We start from the raw sequence: 20,553 nt of genomic DNA on the forward strand, positions 1-20,553 counted from the left end.
AGCTCAGGTCCAGTGTGGGTAGGGGGCACAGAAGAGGGCCCCGGCTGACCTGGCCAGTCCCCGATTAGCCAAAGACACAGGACGCGTTTGTTTCTTCATTCACCACTTACTCAGCACACATTTATCGAACACCTGTTGTGGGCAGGTACTGCAGCTTCAGGAGGGACCCAAACACCACAGTCTCTGTCCTCATGGAGCTCCCCTTCTCGCAAGTGAGACTGGGGAAAAAGCATGAACAATAGATGCAACAGGAGGGGAGCCTGGGTGGGTCCATTGGATGAGCATGCGACGTTTGATCTCGGGGTCATGGGTTTGAGCCCCATGTTCGGAGTAGCGATTTCTTAAAAAAAATAAACTTAGGAAAAAAATAAATACAATGCAGAATATTGCATGGTGGTAAGTGTTAAAGAGAAAAAGCAAAGCAAGAAAGAGGAATAGGACCTAGGGAGGGTATGTTGGTCGGAATGGTTTAGGTTATCTGCAGAAACAGAACCCCCTCCCGCCCTGAATCCAGTGGCTCTTGACAGCAGAGCGCAATTTGGACCCCGCTCCAAGCCTTCTTCATTCAAGGCCCCAGGCTGCCAGGCTCCGTGGCGGAGCAGAAGAGAGGCTCCTGCACTAGAATGTTCATGTCTCACCTGTCACTTCTACTCTCTGCTCTTGAGTGAGACGAGTCGCATGGCCCCACTCAGTGTCACTAGGACCAGTAATGACAGTCCTGCCCAGCCTGGCAAGTAGGGCCCAGTGTACTGACCACCGCTGTGGGAGTGCTGTTTGTGCCTGGGGTAGGACAGTTAGGGGAGATGTCAGCATGAGGGACACATGTATAAGGAGCCGACGGAGGGGTAGAAAGGAGGTAGGGGGCAGTGGGAGTGGACGGGCACACCAGGAAAATGCTAGGCATGGCTTTGAACTGCAAGCCGCCGATGTGTCCAGAGGCCAGACTGGAGGCTGGATGTTAGGAACAGAGCAGGCCAGAAGGAGAGGAGGTGGGGCCGGTACCGTGGCCCCGGAGGCTCATATCCAGGAGGTAGCAGTGGAGGAGAGAAGGGCCGATCCAGACACACTCTGAAGTCAAGCAAGAGGACTTGCTGAGGGCCGAGGTGTGGCCCTGGGGACAGAGAGAGGCAGGCTGACACCAGGAAGGACATTGCCCTCAACAAAAGGTGGGGAAGGATGCAGGTGGAATGGCTGGGAGTGGGCGGGAAGCAGAAGTGGCTTGGCATCCCCTGGGGAGATGTCACCTAGCAGTGGGTGGGCAGGCTGGAGCCTGGGGAGAGGTCTGGAATGGAGGGCTCCTTTGGAGCCCCAGCTTGCCCTGTCCTGTGGGCCCCTTGCTGCCTCCTGGCCATACTGCCCACACCTGTGCCTCCTGGCTCAGGACAGCCTGGCCCTGGGCCCAGCTTGCCCCAGGCCCCACACCACCATCTTGCTGGTTCTGCCCCCTGGGGTGGGGGCCCTTTGTGTGAGCTGCACGGGGACAGCAGTGTGGGCTGAGGTAGCCGCAGGATCTTGTGCTGACCTGGCTGCTGCGAGCATCGGGGACTGGCCAAGGGCAGGAGTGCTGGGGACAGCACTGGCTGCAGGTCCTGTATCCACTAAGCACTGGACTGCAGTGGTGCAGTCTTTAAGGGTTAGGCAGTATGGCAGGCTGCCTGGGGGAGAGAGTCCCATGATGCTTTGGAACGGGTAGGGTTTGATACAGAAATGACATGGCCTACGTTGGAGCTGGGGTACCTCTGGAAGCTGCCTGAACCCACCATACCTCTGGGCTTCTACCCCCCCCCCCCCCAGGGAGCCACTGGTGAGTGACCTGAGGAGGGCTGGGTCTGTCAGGACTGCTGTCTCCTTGCTCTTCCTTCTTCTAACCTCCTGGAAAACCCCTTGTCATCCTTGGAGGTTCATCTCAAAATCGCCACTTCCAGGAAGCCTTCCTTGACTTCTTCCTACAGTTAGTCCCCCTCCCTGTGCTTCCTCAGCATTCAGCGCAGACTCTGGTCCTGAGTTGTTTGCCCTGCACCGTGGTGTTTCGTCTGTCTGCCCTGGCAGATACTGAGGTCTGTGGGTTCTTCCATTTCCATGTGTGCGGCACAGGTCCGTAGGGGCTTGTGGATGTTGGCTGACTAAGTGAGGGAAGGAAGGAAGGAAGGAAGGGACATGAGGACTGAAAGGACCCGTGGAGATGCTTCGTCCTGCCTCCTTGTTTTACACATGGGGACCCTGAGGCCCGCAGTAAGCTGGCTTACTTGAGTTCAGCTCAGAGGTCAGGGGCACAAGTGGCTCCCAGACCAGGATGCCTCCACCATGCCAGGTTCCAGGCTGGCTGGGTCCCTGAGGGTTCCAGGACAATGAGGGGGGTCCCAGAGGAGGACAGTTTGGGGGCCCTTGGGTGAGCAGTCAGGTGGGAGGGAGCAAATGCATGAAGGCACCAGAGTTTCGGGGCCTCAGGAGGAAGAGGGCTGCCAGGGACCTTTACTGTAGTTCTTTGCCCTCTCCCCTCAAAAGTCCTGGGGCTTGCAAGGACTCTGGCCCTGCGGCCTCCTGTCACATGTGGGGTTTCTCTGGCAAGCCCACCGTCCTGCACCTCAGCCTCCAGTGGAATAATCCCGCCCTCACCATCGTACTCATACCCGCCTGCCTGACCAGGGGCCAAGCCCACGGCATTTCCCAAATGTCAGTGTGGCTGCCACACCAGCCGCCCCCTGCCTGAGGTGGGGCTGGCGAGTGTGAGTCAGAGGACCCCCGGGGCCAGCTTCTGGGTCTCCCTTAACCCTTGAGAGGTCGCTGTGCCAGGAAGACACATGGAAACCGGGTCTCCAAGGTCAAAAAGGCTGTGACAGCACCAGGAGCAGGAGGAGCTGACCTTCATTCTGGGGTTAACTGATCCCAGAGCCTGGCCTTCCCGTTAGCACGAGGGCCGTGAGCACCGTCCTTAGAAGAGGGCTGGCAGGTTCCCAGAAGAGGCTGGAAACCGACAGTGCACGGCCCAGAGGGCACCATGATGCGGGGTTATGGGTGTGTGGTCAGGAAAGCATGCTGTGGGCCAAGTGGCTGACAGAGGTGGCTGACTGGCGTGGATGTTGTGTCCCTGGCTAAAGGCTGGGACACCTGCAGGGCTGGGAGGCCCCAGGGCACGGGCTCACACACACCTCTCCCTATTCCTGCCGCTCAAGTGAGCGTCACAGCCCCTGCTCCACATAGACTGAGTGGGGATATCTTTGGGGGCACAGGGACACCTGTACCTGTACCTAAGGGAGGTAGTTAGGTAAGCTATTCATTTAAAAAAAAAATGTTTGCTAAATAATTGATAAGTGAACTCTCTCTTACTAGTTTGAACGATTTTCAGTTTGGCTTCTAGAAAGCCTCAGAAATCAGATTATCTGCACATAAGGAACCTTCTAGCTCTTCATTTCTAATGTATCTTTTATTTATTTTCTTACCGTATTGTGTTTTCTGAAAGGGGTAATATGACATTTAATAACGGCAGTTGTCCTTGGCTTGATCTTCATTTTAATGAGAAGGCCTCTAATGTTGTACTAAGTCTGAAACTGGCTCTAAACTCCAACAGATACTCTTCGTCATGAACAGAATACTCTTCTCTTTCATTAATTGCCCAGAGAGTCCACCAAGAATGGATATTAAATTTCATTGAAAGCTTTTCTATATCTAGCAAGATCATCAAATTCCTTTCCTCCTTGGACCTATTAATGTGTTGACTTATTAGCTTTCCTGAGCTAAATCATCCTCATGTTTCTGGAATAAATCCCACTGGGTCAGACTCAATTGTGCTTTAAAATGCTTCTGGGTTCATTCTACTGATAAGTTGCTTAGGGTACTTTTCATCTATATTCATAAGTAAGAATTTATCTGTACTTTTTATTAGGGGACAGATTTGTCACATTTATAAATCATAGTTATGTCAGCTTTGTAAAATGAATAGGAAGGGTTTTCAATATGAATTGCATAGTTGAGATAGTTTAAATATCATATAAAATTATCTTATTCTCCGAGGCTTAAAATAATTCATTTTAGAAACTGTCTCAGCCAGGAGTTGGTTTAATTTTTCCCTATGGTTTGGTTGGCTGTCAACTTACTTTAATTTGCACTATGGTTATTGGTCTTTTGGGGTTTTAAGCATTTTCATCTATTTTGGTTATTTATATTTTCTAAATAATATCCCCGTTCAAAATGCTTTCAGATCTTTTAGCACAAATTTATGTAGTTGACTCTTTTAAAGTTTCTTCTCCATATCTGAGGTTAGATTCCCTTTTTCATTCCTATTAGCTGTATTTTTGCATCTCCTCCCTCCCACCATCTTCCCGCCCTTTCATTCCCTTCCTTCCATCCTCCTGCTTTCCTTCCTCCTTCGATTTCTTCCACCCCTTTGTTGCTTAGAACTGCCAGAAGTTTATCTTTCTGTTTCATGTTTTCAAAAGAAAATCAGCCCTTGATTTTAATCAGCAAATTCTACTCTCTATTTCATTAAATACACTAATTTGTCTTTCAGTAATTCCTCCTTGTAGTTTGCTTTGCTATGGGTCTGTTTTGTTTGGAATCTCTTTTTAGCTTTTTGAGTCAGTGCTAAGTTCATTTCCATTTTTTTGTTTACTTAAAATATATCGAAGTCTATGAATGTTTCTCTGAGAACAGCTTTGGCCATATCGAATTTCCTAAGGAGTTTTCTTATAAGGGTTATTTCTCTGATGTGTCTGTAATTGGAGTTTTGATTGCCTCTTTAACACAGATATGATTTAGGGAAGTTTTTAAAATCAAGTGGGTAGAGTTTTTTGGTTCATAATTTTTGTTAATATCCAGCTGTTGTGTTAAGTTGTGTCCACAATGTTTGGTCACCTGTGTGTTTCTGTTTGGGGACTCTCATGGGGTTTCACTGGTGATAGGATGTGTGAACAATGCAGGTGCATATTCTGGATGGAAGAATTTGGCTTTCTGTTTTGACAGCACGGTTTCCATGTACTGTCTCTTCATGCTTCCATGCCCCTGGGTCAAGGGAACGCACTGTGCTACTTTCATTCCTTTCTACCCTCGTCTCTGGGTATCCCCCACTTGTCAGAAATTGTAGAAGGTTCTAGTTGTTCTGCTGTCTGGTCCATGAAGGGGAGCTCACTTCATTGTGCTTCGCTTGGACTGGTGACCCATTTCCTGGGCACAACAGGGCAGACATAGTCTCCTATTCGCTTTTCCCTTTCAGCCCTTGGCAGAAAGAACCAGCCTGCAGTCAGGAGACGTGGCTAGGCCCCCAGTGACCTCGGGCTGTCCTTAGCCTCCTGGTCTGTACCTCATTTGGAAAGTGGTTAGTAGTCTACGGCCATACCACCCTGAACACGCCCGATCTCGTCTGATCTCGGAAGCTAAGCAGGGTCGGGCCTGGTTAGTACTTGGATGGGAAGGTGGTTAGTAATGTCTTGGAGGGTGCTGTGGAGAGGTGCAGGATGGCCCAGCAGGGGGGAAGCTCTCTGTGAAAGTCTCATTGGTAGTGAGGTTGCTGCGCTATCTGAGGAAGGTCCTGAATCCCTCCCAGCAAGGGATTTCTTGAGGGCACATGCATGGCTGGCCCTGGGACCCAGGCCTGACAGCCACCCCCCCGAACCAGATCCAGCCCCAGCCCCAGCACAGTGTTCATCAGGGCCCTCTCTGCATACTCCAAGCAGGGAGCTCCATGTGGGCCAGGCTGAGTCCATCCCACAGGGTCCCTGCTGCCTCCCACCTGCCTTTGTCTTGTACCTGCTTGCCATTCTCCTGAGCCTGTGCGCATCGTTCTAGATCGTGGTGGTCATACTCACCAGGCTTCAGATCTCAGCCCCCACTTTGGAGCTTGTAAGATCTGGTTTGATGACGTAGCCCTTTCCGCCTTTGTTCCCTCCTCCGGGAAATGGGATGACAGCACGAGTAGTGCCTTGTACAGGGAAGTGCGTTGCCCTGGGGAGGGATGGAGGCAGTTGTGCCCTTGGTATTCCTGGGGGCTGGCCAGGTTCTGGGCCAGGGGACATAGCAAGTGTGTACAGGGGAGCGTCCATGAGAAGTGGCATAGGGAGTGGGAGACTTTTTGCTGGAGGGTCAAGATGTGTGTCTTGGTCCTTTTGAGAGGCTGTGGCCAGCGGACAAGGCCATGGCTCTCTGGGCCCAGCAGGGAGCTGAGAGAACCCCCACCTTCCACCCAAGCCAGTACACAGAACCCTCCAGCTCCTGGCTCCTGCAGCACAGAGGGGTCCCAGGGGTACCACTCAGGGGCATCTGCCAGGAGGATGACAATTCAGGTAAAGGAAATTGATTTTTATTTGTTTTTAAACACAAAGGAAAGCCGTTGCTCAGCCTAATTAGATGTCATTTAAAAATAAAGGAGCTGTGCATTCTTATTTTTCCTTAGCCCAGTAACCCCAGGCAGCCTCGGAGGTGGAGGCTGACACTCACTCCTGGAAAGGTCTGGGCCACAGCCTGTCCCCCACCCCACCCATCCACGCTGAGGGACCCAGCCTCCCTGCCCCTCAAGGACCGTCAGCTCTGATGCAGTCCCCTCACTGTCACCCTCCTGGAACTTGGGCTCTTCCTACTTGATGGGTGGAGCCCTAGTGTGAGGAAGGCTCTGAGTAGGAGCTCCTTAGGTGGGACCCTAAAGAAGGGAGTTCAGTAGACATGTGCACCCGTGCCCTGCTCCCCTTTGGGGCACCTTGAGAGGACGCCCAGAGAGGACAGGACTGGCTCCCAAGTTGATCTCAGTTTGCTCACTCTCCTGTCCCAGCCTGCACCCGGCTCAGCCTCGGGAGTCCAAGCCGCCCGCATGCAGGGGTGCCGGGGTGACCGCTGTGGAATCCAGCGGAGGGGGCCCAAGGGGGAAGGAGGCCAGAGCAGAAGGGGTTGGGGACGGGGAGGCCCCAGGCATCCGCCCCCAGCCCTGAGGGCCCTGAGTGGCCCGGGTGGGAGGCCAGCATGCCAGCCAGCCGCCCTGTAGGATTCTCTGAAATCCTACCTGCTCTGTCCCTGGGTCTCTCAAGGCTCAATAATGGGATGGTTATTGGTGGACAATGACATTTTGTCCCCTGAGTGGCCACCAGAAGAAGCTGACTGGACAGAAAGGGAGAAAAGAAGGAGGGGGAAAAAACAAGGAAAAAAGCCAGGCTCGGCAGAATTTGTATTTAGGAGTGTGAAGAGGAGATGGCAAGATTCCTTCACTCAATTCAAGTAATATTTGGTGCTAGGAAGGAATTCAGAAGGGGAAAAATAGAACGTGCATCTGTAACAAACCTTTAATTATCAGCATCGCCCCTAGGCCAGGCCTTTGTGGAGGCCGTGCCCCGCGAGGTGTTGGCTGGCTCTGGTTCCCATGGCAGCTGCCTCCCGGCTGGAGTCCGGCTGCAGCCCTCCACCAGGCCCCAGGACGGACCCACCAGGTCTGCAGGGGACAGGAAGGTAAGCTGGGTTCATGTAAAAGATTGTCCCCTCTTGCCAGACAGGTGGGAGTGGCAAGGGACTCCCGAGGCCCAGCCTGCAGGGATAGGACTGGCCAGGTCCTCCCAAGGACCTCCCTGCTGGAAAGTCCATGGTGGTGTAGAGGGAGGGAGGGCTGAGGACCCGTGCACAGGGGAGTGTCACCCCTGCCAGTTCCCACCTGGGGCGGGGGCCAAGCAACCACCCGGAGGCCAGAGCCAGCTCTGAGCCCCACTTGCCAGGTCAGTGGATCTGTTTACCTGGAAGCAGGAAGTAGCTTCTGTCCACTTTCTCCAGTGGCCAGGAGGGGTCCGCTGCTGTCCTGGGCACGGGAAGGTGAAGGGACCCCAGAGGTGGTGTCAGGGAGAGGACAGCACCAGCCCCCATAATCTGTGTCTAGGAAGACAGCAGGTAACTTTGATGACAAGCCCACCCAATTCAGCAGGTACCACACACGTCCCGAGCAAGGTGGCCTCATGGCATGCTTACTGCCACCCATGAAATGGATACTGGAGCTGCTGGTTTTTCGCAGAGGACAGTGTGGCCCCAGCTTGTGGAGTGGTCAGACCTCACTGCCAGTCCGCGGGATGCCCAGCTCCTGCTTGCAGCGAGACCCCAAATACTTGCGGCATGTGGCCCCAGCAGACAGGACCAGGTTCTCTGGCGCTTTAGGGAGACACGTTTCAGCTCAAAGTTAGGAAGATCTGAGAGCTGGGGTTTGGGGAGGGGGAGAACAGCTCCCAGGGAGGGGGTCTCCTGCCTTCAGGGTGTTTGAATTCAGGCAGGGGGCTGCAGGCCCAGAGGAAGCTGCTCCCCAGTGGCCCAGGATCCAGCCCCTGGAGCCAGATGGCAGGCCTGGGGCCACTGTGGGGGCCGGGGCAATGTCAGGCTTGCAGGGTCTTGGCTCCTGGGAGCTCTTGTACCCGCTGGAGTCTATGGGAATGACTGTGAGCTAAGCAAGCAGACTCTCTCAAGCAGGAGTTACCTGTGCCCTTTGCAGATGGGGCCCCAAGAGCTTGGCCACTGCAGGTCACTGGGCGTTCTTCCCGAAGAGCTGCCAGCGCCACCTGGCCCCAAGTGGGGATGGAGGCCGCCTGAGAGGGTTCGAATGCCCAGCGCGGGGAAGCAGCCTTACCTCTAAGGACCTGGAGAGGGAAGGAGAGGTGAAGGAGGGAGGGACACGGAGCCTGTTATGAATGACAGGTGTATTAGAGAGTTGGGCAGAGGTGGGAGGACAAGAGAGGGCAGGTGGCTGTACTTGGGGCCGGTAATCCTCCTCCCTGTCTCCCTTCAGACCCCCCTAACCCCGCCTCTCCCCACTCCCTGGCTGTGGGCACTGGGTCCCCAGGGCCGGGCTTCCAGCAGTCCCCACCGCCCCCAGTCTCCCCCCAGCCCAAGGGTCTGGCACATGGCTGCTCCCAGCTAGGTTGGGCTCTCTGGCTTGGATTTTCTGCCAGTTAGTGGGATCCGGGGTTGAGGGAGCCCTCCGGATCTCTCCCCCTCCCCCAGCACCCTGCAATGAAGATTGGATTGCAGAGCCATGGTGCAGTGGCTTGTGTGTCCACTGGGGCCCTCCAGCTTTTGCTGCCATTTTCTGGTCTGTGGAACCAGTTGGGAAACAGCAGGGTCACAGGATAGAGGACATTAGGTGGGGTGATGGGGGAACTAAGATGGCCCTGTCTCTGCCACCGGACCTGTCTTGCTTGGGAGCTGAGGCCTTGGTCTGGCCTTGTGCTTCATGGTAGGAGGGTGTGCATTTCAACAAGCATTTCATCTACAGGCTGGATTTGTCTTGCAACCTCCTAGGAGCTTACAGTTCTCCACTGTGTAAAGGGAGGGTTCCCCTCAGCCGATTCCTCTCCCCAGTCTGCATCCCATGGGGGACACCTTTGGATCCCAGGAGAGCTTGCTGGTAGGGGTGATTTGTTCTGGACAAATGCCAGAAGAGTCTCCCATGTAGGCAGGGGAGGAAGGCAGGGAGGACACCCTGCCCGCGGCAGCCCGGTGTGGAGTCACTTTTTTTTTTTTTTTAAGATTTTATTTATTTATTTGTCAATGAGAGGGAGAGAGAGAGAGAGAGAGTGCACGCATGCAAGCAGGCAGAATGGCAGGCAGAGGCCAAGAGAGAAGCAAGTTCCCTGCCCAGGAAGGAACCCCATGCAGGACTCGATCCCAGAACTCTGGGATCATGACCTGAGCCGAAGGCAGTGGCTTAACTGACTGAGCCACCCAGGCATCTCCACAGAGCCACTTTTAATGGCTGAAAGAGAATCAGGAAATATTTGTTTGGAAGTGAGCAAGCAAGACATGCTTCGGGGAAGATTTCCAGGGAACCAGTGGGATGGAAGGCTCGTAGGTCTTGGGGCCCGGAGACCTTGGCAGTAGCCCTTCCCTCTCCAATTCCTTTTGTAGAAGCCTCCTTTAGAGGCCAGTATCTCAACCTGGTTAGGTCCCCATCTGCTCTGTCCCTACACTCTGTCCCTGTCAGACCCCTGACAGCTCACCCATATATGTGGATGGTCAGGCACGGTGGCCACAGTCTGCTCCAGTGGGGGCCCCGTGGGCACCCCTGTGGGTAGAGAGAGCCTTGTTTCCTTCCTTGGTGGATCCCCAGGGTCTAGGCAGGTCTTTGGTAACATTTGTAGGTGGGTGGATGGATGGATGGATGGATGGGCAAGGAGAGGGTTCTGTGAGACACCCCACCTCCTACCACACCACAGGACAAATGATTTTAGAGAAGCAGACAACCCTAGAAGGGTGATGGGGGCCATGGTGCTCCTGGCTTAACCTTGGCTGCCCCATGTTCCCCAGCAGGGCTGGGGTTCTGTGTGTCTCTGGCCCTGGTCCAAGTAGCCAGCAAGATTTTCTCCCCTGTTGCAGCCTCAGAGTGCAAATGGGGCTCCCGCTTGCTCCCACCAAGGCTGGATTTTTCTGGAACTGGGATGCAACCCAAGATAGCTCACTGGATGCACTTATTCTGAAATCTCTGCCAAAGGCTGCCCTCTCCGTTAAGTGGCCCACCAGGGTGGGGTCACAGGGCTGGTACCCAGCTCCCTCCAGGAGCACTTTCTCTCTCTCCCTCCCTCCTCCCCTCTTCTGTCTCTCTGTCTCTTTTTCTCCTCCAGCCAAAAGAGGGGAGACTGGCAAGATGTGTAATTTTCAGTTGCTAATTGTGATGCCCTGCAGCTTGCTGAGCTAAAAATAGTCTTCGTTTTTGTGGAGTAGGTTAAAAAATAGAAGCCCACGTGCTTCCTCTGAAAGAAGCATCCCTGGCGAAGCCTGGCAGGGGTGAGGACGGCGGGACCTCTTCTGCCTCCTGGTACGCCCCTGGGGACTCATGCCGGCTGGGCCCCGAAGGCCATTTTTGTCCCCGTTTTCCAGGAAGCTGGGATTCTTAACCTCGCATCAGTGGAGGAACTTCTGGTACCCCGTCAGTCCCTGGAATTACATGCAGAATGCCCTCGGAGTGGGCCTTCATCCACATGTCCAAGGCGAGGGCCTCAGCCTTCACCCAATGCTCAGGGGGTCCTGTCCCAGTCAGGGCCACTGATGAGCAGAAATGACAGTCCTGAGAAGGAGCGGGGCTATGGGGCAGACGTAGTCACCGCCACCTACCTGAGCACCAGTACAGAGGTGTTCTCATCTGAAACGTGGATGTCTCTGTGCCACCCTCTGTGTTAGGGGGCATTGCAGCAAGTGTGAGATGTGTGATGCCCAGCATCTGGCTGGGCTCCAACTCCTGATGACAAACACTCAAAGATTAGTTAAAGGAAAGCTTATCCCTGCTTCTGTGTGTCTCAGAAATTTCCAGAACTGCAGACTCCACCATCTGGAAGGAGTCCTAAAATTCTGACTGCTCCGGGAACCTACCCCAGTCCGCCCTTTCAGAATCAAATGGAGGCCTGACACTACTTTTGTCCTGCTGTGCAGGGGACTGTCCCCTCCATGGGCTCTTGTCCCCACTCTTGGCTGGGGCAGGGTTGGCTCTGGCTGAGGTCAGCCGGTTGGTTATCTTTCGTGTTCCTCCATTAATTCCTCTGGGGCTGAAGGAAGTGCTTGCTTCCTGCAGATGCCCTGGGCGGGGGTGGAGTCCCAGGACAGGTCTTGGGAGACAGAGCTGGTGTGGGGAGCTCAGCATTGGGGTGGGCCATGGCCCCTCCCGGGATGAGGCTCCTCCCACATCTGGCTGCTCTGAGTGAAGCCGCTGGGGGGCACGGGCCAGCAGTGAACTGGAGGCTCCCTCTAGGGCTGGGAGGCCTGAGATGAGGGCAGGTTCGGGTGGGCATATGGCCATCTCCAGGAAGGTGGATGGGGCTGCCTGGACAGCTGTAAACACGGATGGCTCAGTGCATGGATACCGCAGTGACTGCATGTTTCTTTAGAGTCAGGGTCCTTTATAGAGTCTTTCTCTAGAGTCAGGGTCCTCCCCAAGTATGTTTCAAGTAAACTGTGATGACGTCAGCTCCTCTGCTGTGGGAGTGTTTTACAAGCCCGTTGGGCAGTGTCAGGCTTCCCCCCGCCTTGCTGGAGAGCTCAGTACAGGAAGCAGAAAAAGCCCGCGGGTGGGAGGGTGACCCTTACCCAGGCCTGCATGGACATGGGTGTATGGGACACGCACTGAGGGGCCCACCTGGCTGCCCACAGCAGGCTCTGGCTCTCCTAGTGAGGCCCTGGCCCAGAAAGATCTGGGCCTCTGTCAGAGCTGCAGCTCCCAGAGGCCTGGGGGGCTCTGGGGGAGACGGCAATGGGGTGTGGTGTCTGTGAAGGTCATCTTGGGCCCCGGTGGAGTTTGCAAGTAGGACTGTGCTCCAGGTCACAGAAGGTGCACACAGGTACAGGGGCATGCCTGTCCCTTCCAGGGCATGTGTGGCCAGACGCAGATGCCCCCCTGTGTGTTTTGCAGCCCGAGGGAGGGGCATGGACCCTGCAGGGCCCGTGTGTAAGTGCCCCATCAGGAAACACCATGGCAGTGAGTGGCAATTACATCTCTAGCTGAGGTTTCTTAAAGAGGCTGCAAGAGGGAATTTGATTCATAATCTACAGAAATCTCCTAAAAACCCTCTTTCCCCATCTCTACCAGGTCTCTTGGGGGCACTGCGGCTGCCTGGGTTCTCACCCCTCAGTCTCCCCAAGTCTCTGAGACTGCCCCCACCCACTGTGCTGCCCTCTTCTCCCCCCTGACCCCCGAGGGGCCATGCTCTCGATGCTTTTGTCAGGGTGTGTGTGCGTGTGAGCGTGCAAGAGGCGGGGCAGCTGCGGGTACCCAGAAGTGAAGTACTTTGGCTGAGTCAGCTGAACGGGGCCTTGGGTCCGAGTTGCACGGATGCAGAGCTCTAGACTGTCCCCCGCGGGAAGCCCCCTGGCCTCCAGGACCAGGTGAAGGCAGTCCTTCGGCCAAGCAGAGCCCAGAGAACGGGGTTTACCTTCTGTGCCGCGATGGCCTGGTTCTGCCTACGACCCCTTGTTCTGCGCCAGAAACCTCCTGCATGCCCACCCCGCTGTGAAGTTCAGGGACCAGTGCCCTGTCCCATAAGCTCAGCCATCAGTACGTGCCTATTGTAGTCCTGGCCAGCGGGACAGAAACAAGACAGACGGATGCTTTTCTCTGAGCCCAGCTTCCCCAGAGACTGGAGCCTGAGCCAAAGCTTCTATGCCAGCACGTACTGGGGAGTGTGGTCCCAGGGAAGCAGGAGGGAGGGAGCGGGGAGCGCACGGACACGCGGGATGCCTTCCGAAAGGAGTCCATCTCGCTGGATGTCTTTGGAAGGCTCTGTAAAACTTTTGTGTCTCCAACAGTCCCTCTAGATTGAGGAAGGGAATTGACTCTGCCTCCCATGACCCATTGATCCGAGTTCACCCCCGGGGTGTAAGCTGGTCCCCACCGAATTCTGGGTTGTGCGTGGGGCCGGGACAGATGTGCAGAATGTGGTCTTAATAAGAACCTGCAGGTGAGGGCAAAAGGCATGTGGCCTGCTGAGGGTGTGAGGCCCTGGGCCAGGGGCTGGAGGTCCGAAGTGGTGGCAGCCAGTACTGGCCACTCGGTGTCACTGAGGCCAGGCACAGAAACGGCGGCCGATGGTGGCATCTAGCTCCACTCCTGGCAGTGCTGGCTTTCATTTTCTCGTCCAGCCCTGCTAGGCAAGTGGGGCAAGAAGCTGTCTACCCAGCTGACAGCAGAGGAAGCACGTCTCTGAGCAGCTCACAGTCTTCCCTGTTGTCCTCGAGCTGGTGTGTGTCTCCTGACACCGTTCTGGACTCTCCCACTGATGTCCCAGACCTGAAGACCCATGAAAGGACCTGGGCGGGTAGGTGTGGGTGGGTGGTCATGGGTTGGGGTGCAGACAAGGAGCACTTAAGGAATGGAGTTGAAGAAGGCTGGGTTTTCCCAAGGTCATGTCCCTTATTGGACCATGGAGGGGGAGCAGGAGTGAGCCCTGGAGCAGGGGTAGCTGCAGGCCCTCCCCCACCCATAGCCACTTCCTGTTCTGGGGAGCAGCAGCAGACATGCCAGATGGAGCAGAGTGGTGGGGGAGCTCTGGGAAGGGGCAGAAAGATGGAGAGGTCAAAGGCGAAGCCTCCTGGACACTGCAGAGGACTCTGCCTCGGCCAGGCCAGCCCTCCTGGCCTTCCCCCATCCCACGCCAGGCGCACGGTTCCACTCTGCAGGGCAGGAGCAGTGCCCTGCCTTCCCCCCACCCCCTGCACCCCAGCACCCCGGCTTCCCGGCTGTCTTTGAGACTTGGGGCCCAGGTGCAGGCAGGACTCCTCCATCGACGCCCCCGGAGAGCAAGTAAAACCTAAGTAAAGCATGCTCGAGCCAGGCAAGCGCTGGGCCGTGGCTGCTGCCCCTACCCTTGGGCCATGTCTCTCCTGCCTGCACCTGGGATCAGCCCCAGGGCTGCCCCTGTACCCACCTGGGACGTGGTAAATCACTTTCACCTGCCTGTGGGCCGAGTGTGTCTATAATTGGAGGGCGCTTGCCTTCCGGCCTGGGCCTGAGAGGAGGAAGAGCTGCAAGGAGGCAGAGCGGGGTTGGGGGGTAGGGGTGAGTCGGTCTCCCCTCCTGGCAACAGGCTGCTGCTTTGTGCAGGCCGGGTGTGTGGACTCCTAGGGAAGCTGGTGTGGAAGGCTGGCCCACCCTGGTTCCGTCCTCCCCTGAGCTGGGCCTGGCCTCGAGAGGCTTTCCGAGCTCTCCCCACAGTGTCCGCAGCCTCCCGTTGTGTCTGGGTGTAGCCAAGGGCAGCCGAGGGGAGCGAGCGACTCCCTGTACCCCCTACTCCCATTTTCACCTGGAAGAACCCTCCGCCCCCAAACTGCCCTGGCCCAGCAGCACCCCCAGCCAGGTCAGTCAGGATTGCTGGGCGGTGGGGTGGGCATGGGGTTTGCGTGAAGTTCTGGGCGCTTCTGGCTCAGGCCGTAGGGCTGACCCCCGGGAGGCAGACTCTCCTCCCTGCAGGCAAACACTCTCCAAGACGCCAGGCTGGGGCTGGAACTTGTGCTATGTTTTCGCGGGGCATGGGGTGCAGGTGCTGCAGGGTGGACCTTGCTTGGAGCCCAGCTGCTTTTGGAGAGGATCGAGAACTCCCGAGAACGTGCGGGTTCAGACTCTGGACTGCCTTCGAGTTCCCTGGTGGTGCTGCTGTCCTGGTCGGCCACTGCACAGGCCAGAGAGTGTCCATGCAGAGTTGGGCTCTCTGAGGCCTCTGGGGTCCTGTGTGTCTAGAACAATCGGTGCTTGTATGTCCTGGGCAGCCCATGTGGGGTGCCGAGCAGGCACGTCTGTGGGAGTTGGCTCCTCCGGGGTGGGGAGGGGAGAGCATGTCTCGTGTTCAGCACTTTCCACAAGTGCCCGTTGCATCCTCCCAGCAAGTCTCAGACGCAGTACACCCTGTGCCGTTCCATGGGTAGGGAAAATGAAGGCTCTGAGAGGTTGAGGATCCTGACAGAGCTCCGAGTGGCCAGGCCAAGCTCAGGGTCAGGTCTCCTGGGCTGCCTTTGTGGCCATCCTGGCACTGCCACCATCTAGCTGCACGATCCCGGCCAGTTACTTCATCCTTCTGTGCCTTGTCCTCATCTGCAGCATGTGGAGAATAATGGGTTTTGTGAGGGTTCTTATGAGGATTAATGGGATGAGTCGGTGCTAGCATTGGTGTCATTGACGGCTCACCCCCGTGAGTCTGGGGTTTGTTTCTTATTATGATAGTGCTTTTGCTATGACTCCCCTGCCCAAGACAGGAGCCCAGATCCTGGGGGCACCACTCAGAGGGGCACTTCCTTGAGAAGGGGCTGGTCGGGGGACAATGGACACATGGAAGTATGGCCACCGATGGCAGTTCCTGCTCTGCTGGGAAGGGAGGGGAGGACGCCATGTGCAAGAACAGAGGGGGCCACGGGGCCAGGTGGAGTGGCCAGCGGAAATGCCGGCAGGTAGAGGGCTTGGCAGGGGTTGTCCTCATGCCCACTCAATGGCTGTGGAAATTGAGGCAGGTTAGACTTGGCCAGGGGCAGGGAGCTGGCTGTTGCAGAGTGGATTCAAACCCGAGGGTGCTCTCTTTGCCCACTTGGTGCTGCACCTGGAGACCCTTCAGTGCTCGTGGCTGGGGTGGGGGCTCTGTTAAGGGCTGAATGGCCCCCGGGACCCCTGAGCTCAGGACACAGGGAGGGGAGAGAGGAGGACATGTAGTCAGGGAGCATCCCCGGTTGGTCCCTGGGCAGGGGAGATGGGTGGACCCTCCAGCTCCCTGTTGTCTGAGTGGGTTCCAGACCCTTGCTTCAAAGCCTGCCTTCTCAGGGGACCCGTGGTGGTGGCGGCTGTGGCTCCATCCACAGGCCCAGCCCTGGGCTTCAGACTCCCTAATGTGGCTTTATAAAAAGAGTTGATTTCCAAACTCAGCCTCTTTGCAGTAAAGAAAACGAAGTTATTTTAAAAATGACAAAATGTATGTACCATTTAGTAAAGTTACCAAATAGCTTAAAAATGTATAGAATGGAAAGTAAAAGTCTCCTTCTCCAGCTCCCTTGCAGTAAACTCTATAACTGGTCTGTGGTGGTGGACGGCCACATGTTTCTGTGCGTTTATGTAAACCATGTTGATGTCATTGAAAAATGGGCAATACAGGATCTCACGCAGTTGGGAAGTTCAGTTATGGGGTCCTGAGCCCAGCTGCTGAAGGAAGGGCCACCACCCTGAGCCAAAGGGATGGGCCTTTCTTGGTAGCTCCTGTGGCTTGCTAGTCTGGTCTGGCCTGGGCTGGCGTGGGTGGGGTGCCCTGGAGGACTGAGACCCCTGTGAGGCTGAGGATCCGTGGGGGAGGAGCAGGGTGAGGACTCCTGGGCCATGGGCAGGGGGCTGCCTAAGACACATGCGTTTGGGCAGCCTCAGGAGCCCCTCCAGATGACTTGCTAAGACACAGATCAAGGACCGGGCCTGCGTTTCTGACTTGGTGGGTCTGGGGCAGGGCCCGAGAATGTGCATTCCGATGTGTGTTGAGGGGTGTGTTCTGTGAGTCTGAAGCCGTGTCCCTAGGTGGGGCAGCTGAGCCTAGGGACCAAGAGCATTTCAATCCCTTGGGCTTTCCTTGAGCTCTTACTCTCCTTCCAGAAGATTTTTTGAGAATTCTAAGGCACCCTTCAGGTGTTTGGCCTTAGCCTACGTTATTTGGCCTGAGTGCCCTTTTTCCCCTTATGTGAGGCTCAGCTGATGGGCTGTGGGCTGGGAGTCGGATCTCCTTGTGTGGACCTTGGAGTGCACTGGTGCTGGGCTGTATCATGACTACTGTTTGCTTGCACGGTGGGGAAACTGAGGCCACACTGGCTCAGAAGCTTGCCCCAGTTTGGGTCAGAAAGCAGGCCAGGGCTGGAGTAGCAGCAGCAGCGGTGAGCGCTTGGGAAGCCCACGGAGGGTGTATGGGGAGGCAGCCTCTGGAGGCGGGGCCACATAGCTGCCTGGAGAGGCGGGGGCCGGGCAGTGGGCCTGCTGGCTGCTGTTCACCAGACATGGGAGCCAGCACAGGAAGGTGCCCGTTTGTCCACTCCTGCCCTCTAAATGGGGTGAGGGTGGGACAAGCCAGTAGCACAGGCTGCTCAGCTGTAGGAGGGAGAGAACTCATGGGGCACCAGCTTTTGAAGCCTTATGGCCAGTGTGCCTCACTGATTCGCATGTGGTACCTCTCAGGCACAGCTGCCCTGGGCAATGGGAAACTGAAGTCTGAGAGGGCTACAGACTCTCCTAGGCCTCAGGAAGTCTTCCCCTAAAGGCTCTGCTGCAGGGAGGTGGGCGCCCTCATCCTCCTGGTCATGCCGGGCCACTGTGGGCGGCCCCAGCTTGGGGGGGGCCACTGAGTAACCCCAGGCTGCTGTCTGACACATATATCTAATAGGCGTTTCAAATTCAGCATGTTGAAAAGCAAGTTCCAGGTCTTTCCCCAGACCCCGCCCTCATGTTCTTTCCCATGCTGCTCAGTCACTCAGACCCAAGGTCATCCTTCACAGCATCCAGTGTCAGCCCTGCTCTCCTCCTCTGCTGCCACCTGACCTGAGCAGTCTCTTCCTGGATTATGGCAAAACCCACCACTTGGTTTTCAGATCCCTCCCTCACTGGGTCTCCACATAGCAGAAATAGTGACCTTCACCCTGAGTCAGGTCGTTACTGTGTTCAGAGTTGCCCTGCATCCTGTCTCACTCAGAGGAAGAGCACATGGCCCCCTAGTCCCTGGTTGTGCATAGTCTGGTTTGTTTCTCCTCAGACTGTTCTCCCTACTTCTTCCCTTCAACATACACTAGCCTTAGGACCTTGGCACCTACTACCTCTTATGCCTAGAATGTTCCTTTCTTATTGCAGGATGCTGCATGACTAACACCATCAGTCTTTTGGTATCATCAGTCTAATGGTATCTTACCTGAGACTGCCTTGACCACCCCTGCATTGCTTCATGTTCTCCTCCTCCATAGTTTCTCTTCTTCCACTGGAATGTAATCCCAGGAAGCAGCGTTCTGTGTGTCTAGGCTCCAGCAGTGAGGCCTGGTATGCACAGAGCAGGTGTTGGAGAAACATTTATCAGACACCAGTGGCTGGAAGGCTGCCAAAGAGCCTGTCTGCCCACCCAAGCTGACCTCTATTATCCACCCTTGGGTGGGGTGCCCCTCCTTGCCCTGCTGGGGCTTGCACTGTGCCCCTACACACACTCAGGATGCAGGCTGGCCTGGGAGGAGGAGGGCCTGGTGGCTGGGCCTGTGATACCTTTTTCTTTTTCCCAGGAAACTATGCCCCAGACATCTGTCGTCTTCTCCAGCATACTTGGGCCCAGCTGTAGTGGACAGGTGCAGCCCGGCATGGGGGAGCGAGGAAGTGGGGCTGGCAGCTCAGGGGACCTCGTCTTCCAAGAAGGACGCCTCATCTCTGGATCCCTGGAGGCCTTGATGGAGCACCTGGTCCCCACAGTGGACTATTACCCAGATGTGAGTGTCTAGGCCCTGGAGGTGGGTGGGACTGCTGGGGAGCCACCAAGGTTCTAGGAGAGGTTGCTTCTGGGATGGGGAGGGAGCCCAGACAGAGCAGGGGAGGGGCAGGCATCAGGGATCCTCAGCCCCCCTGCCCCTAGCCTAGGGGAGAGGAACCTGCAGTGACTTCCCTGCTGAACCCGGGCAGCTGGGAGAGGGCTTTGATGGCACAAGGAAGCAGATACACAAGGGGGTGGGACAGGGACCTGAGCTCTGGACAGGGTCCTCAGGTAGGAAGAGGAGTCTGAGGGGTAAGGCTGGTATCTTGGGATCCTGTTAAGAGTCCGCCCAGCATGTGTCTTGTCCCTGAGCTGGGAAGTTTCTTTTGTGCAAGAACTGCCATAGTCCAGAAAGAGGGGAGACAGCCCTGCCATGCCTGGCCAGCATGCAGACCCCAAAGCACATGCGTGTATGGGTAGGACTGACCTTCAGCAGCAACTCAAATCCTCCCTCTTCAAGATGTCATCGGTACATTCTTAGAACAGAGAGAAAGAGTTCTCTTTGTGGCTTCCCTTTTGCCTCAGACGGGGGCATCTCTTAGCAGCAGTGGTGTTGGGCCTGCCTGCTCCCTTTGGAGGGTCAAGCTGCAAAGGCCGCTGCCTCCCTCCTGAGGGCAGAACTGTACTCACTGGCCTTGGCAAGTCAGACACCGTTGCCTGGGAGGTTGGGGAGGGAGTGTCCCCCCTCCACTCTCCAGCTTGTATCTAATGATGCTGGAGCCAACTCTGCTTCCAGGTGTTCTTGTCCGACGCCCCCAATATGTCACGCCTCCCACCTCTCTCTAGGGGCTCTGTCCACTCCATCCCTCTTGAAAACCCTTTCAGAGCTAGACCGGGGGTGGTGTTGGTGGTGCAGACCCGGAGGCTGAGGACCAGGTGGCAGAGCCAGGAGAGAGGCCTTGAGGCCCTGAAGAAGCCTGGGGCAGGGTACCAACCTCCCAGGGGCTGGGCTCTCCAGCCCCAGCTCTGCTATCACACTCTGTCCCGGGGTCACAGCCTGCTTCCCAGGAGACCGTAAAGGGGCGGTGGAGCAAAAGCGTAGGGCTGGCGAGCCCAGCAGGGCGACAGCTCATCTGCCGAGTTCCTAGATCTCCCCCAGGCTTCCCCAGCTGCCTCTGCCCCATGTATGTGTGCAGCTGGGGATGTGAGCACACCAGCAGATCTGTGTGCTCCTTGGATATGCAGGGCTCCTCCCTGTGTGCTCTTCTTGCCTTGGCTAAGAACTCCAAGGTGTGATGTTTGGGTGACTATCATCACACGTCTGAGCCATCTGTTTAGGAGGGGGCCACCGACGAGCTGGGATCTCTGAGCACCCATGCTGCACAGCCTGGGGACAGGACATGCGATGTGTTGTGTATGGGGGGAGGTTAGAGGAACCTCTGCTGTTCCCAGGAGAGTTTTCTCCAGTGGCCTCTGAAGGCTGCATGAGGGCCTGAGGTTCTGAGTCCTGAGTCTTGTTCCATTAAGATCTGTACTCTCAGCAAACATGGCCCAGCCTGTTTTGGACTGGCATGAAGAGGACCTGCCCCTCTGGGCCCAGAGTGGGGGTGAAGGGTGGTAGGCCCCCCAGCCTGCAGCAGCCATGTAGGGGTAGAATCTCCAGGAGAGTTCC

At 56.2% G+C, this 20,553-nt stretch overlaps 1 protein-coding gene across 2 annotated transcripts in view; it reads left to right on the forward strand.

The window, feature by feature from the left end:
• Window positions 1–20,553, forward strand: part of RASGEF1A (RasGEF domain family member 1A) — an 85,220-nt gene that overhangs the window by 54,021 nt on the left and 10,646 nt on the right. For both annotated transcript variants that reach the window (XM_046027369.1, XM_046027368.1), the window contains exon 2: window positions 18,700–18,900. In XM_046027369.1, coding sequence (XP_045883325.1) covers window positions 18,706–18,900 — 195 coding nt within the window. In that variant the 5' untranslated portion in view covers window positions 18,700–18,705. The remainder of the gene's footprint in view (window positions 1–18,699; window positions 18,901–20,553) is intronic.

This window comes from Meles meles, chromosome 13 (assembly GCF_922984935.1).
Source record: "Meles meles chromosome 13, mMelMel3.1 paternal haplotype, whole genome shotgun sequence".
Taxonomy (NCBI): domain Eukaryota; kingdom Metazoa; phylum Chordata; class Mammalia; order Carnivora; family Mustelidae; genus Meles; species Meles meles.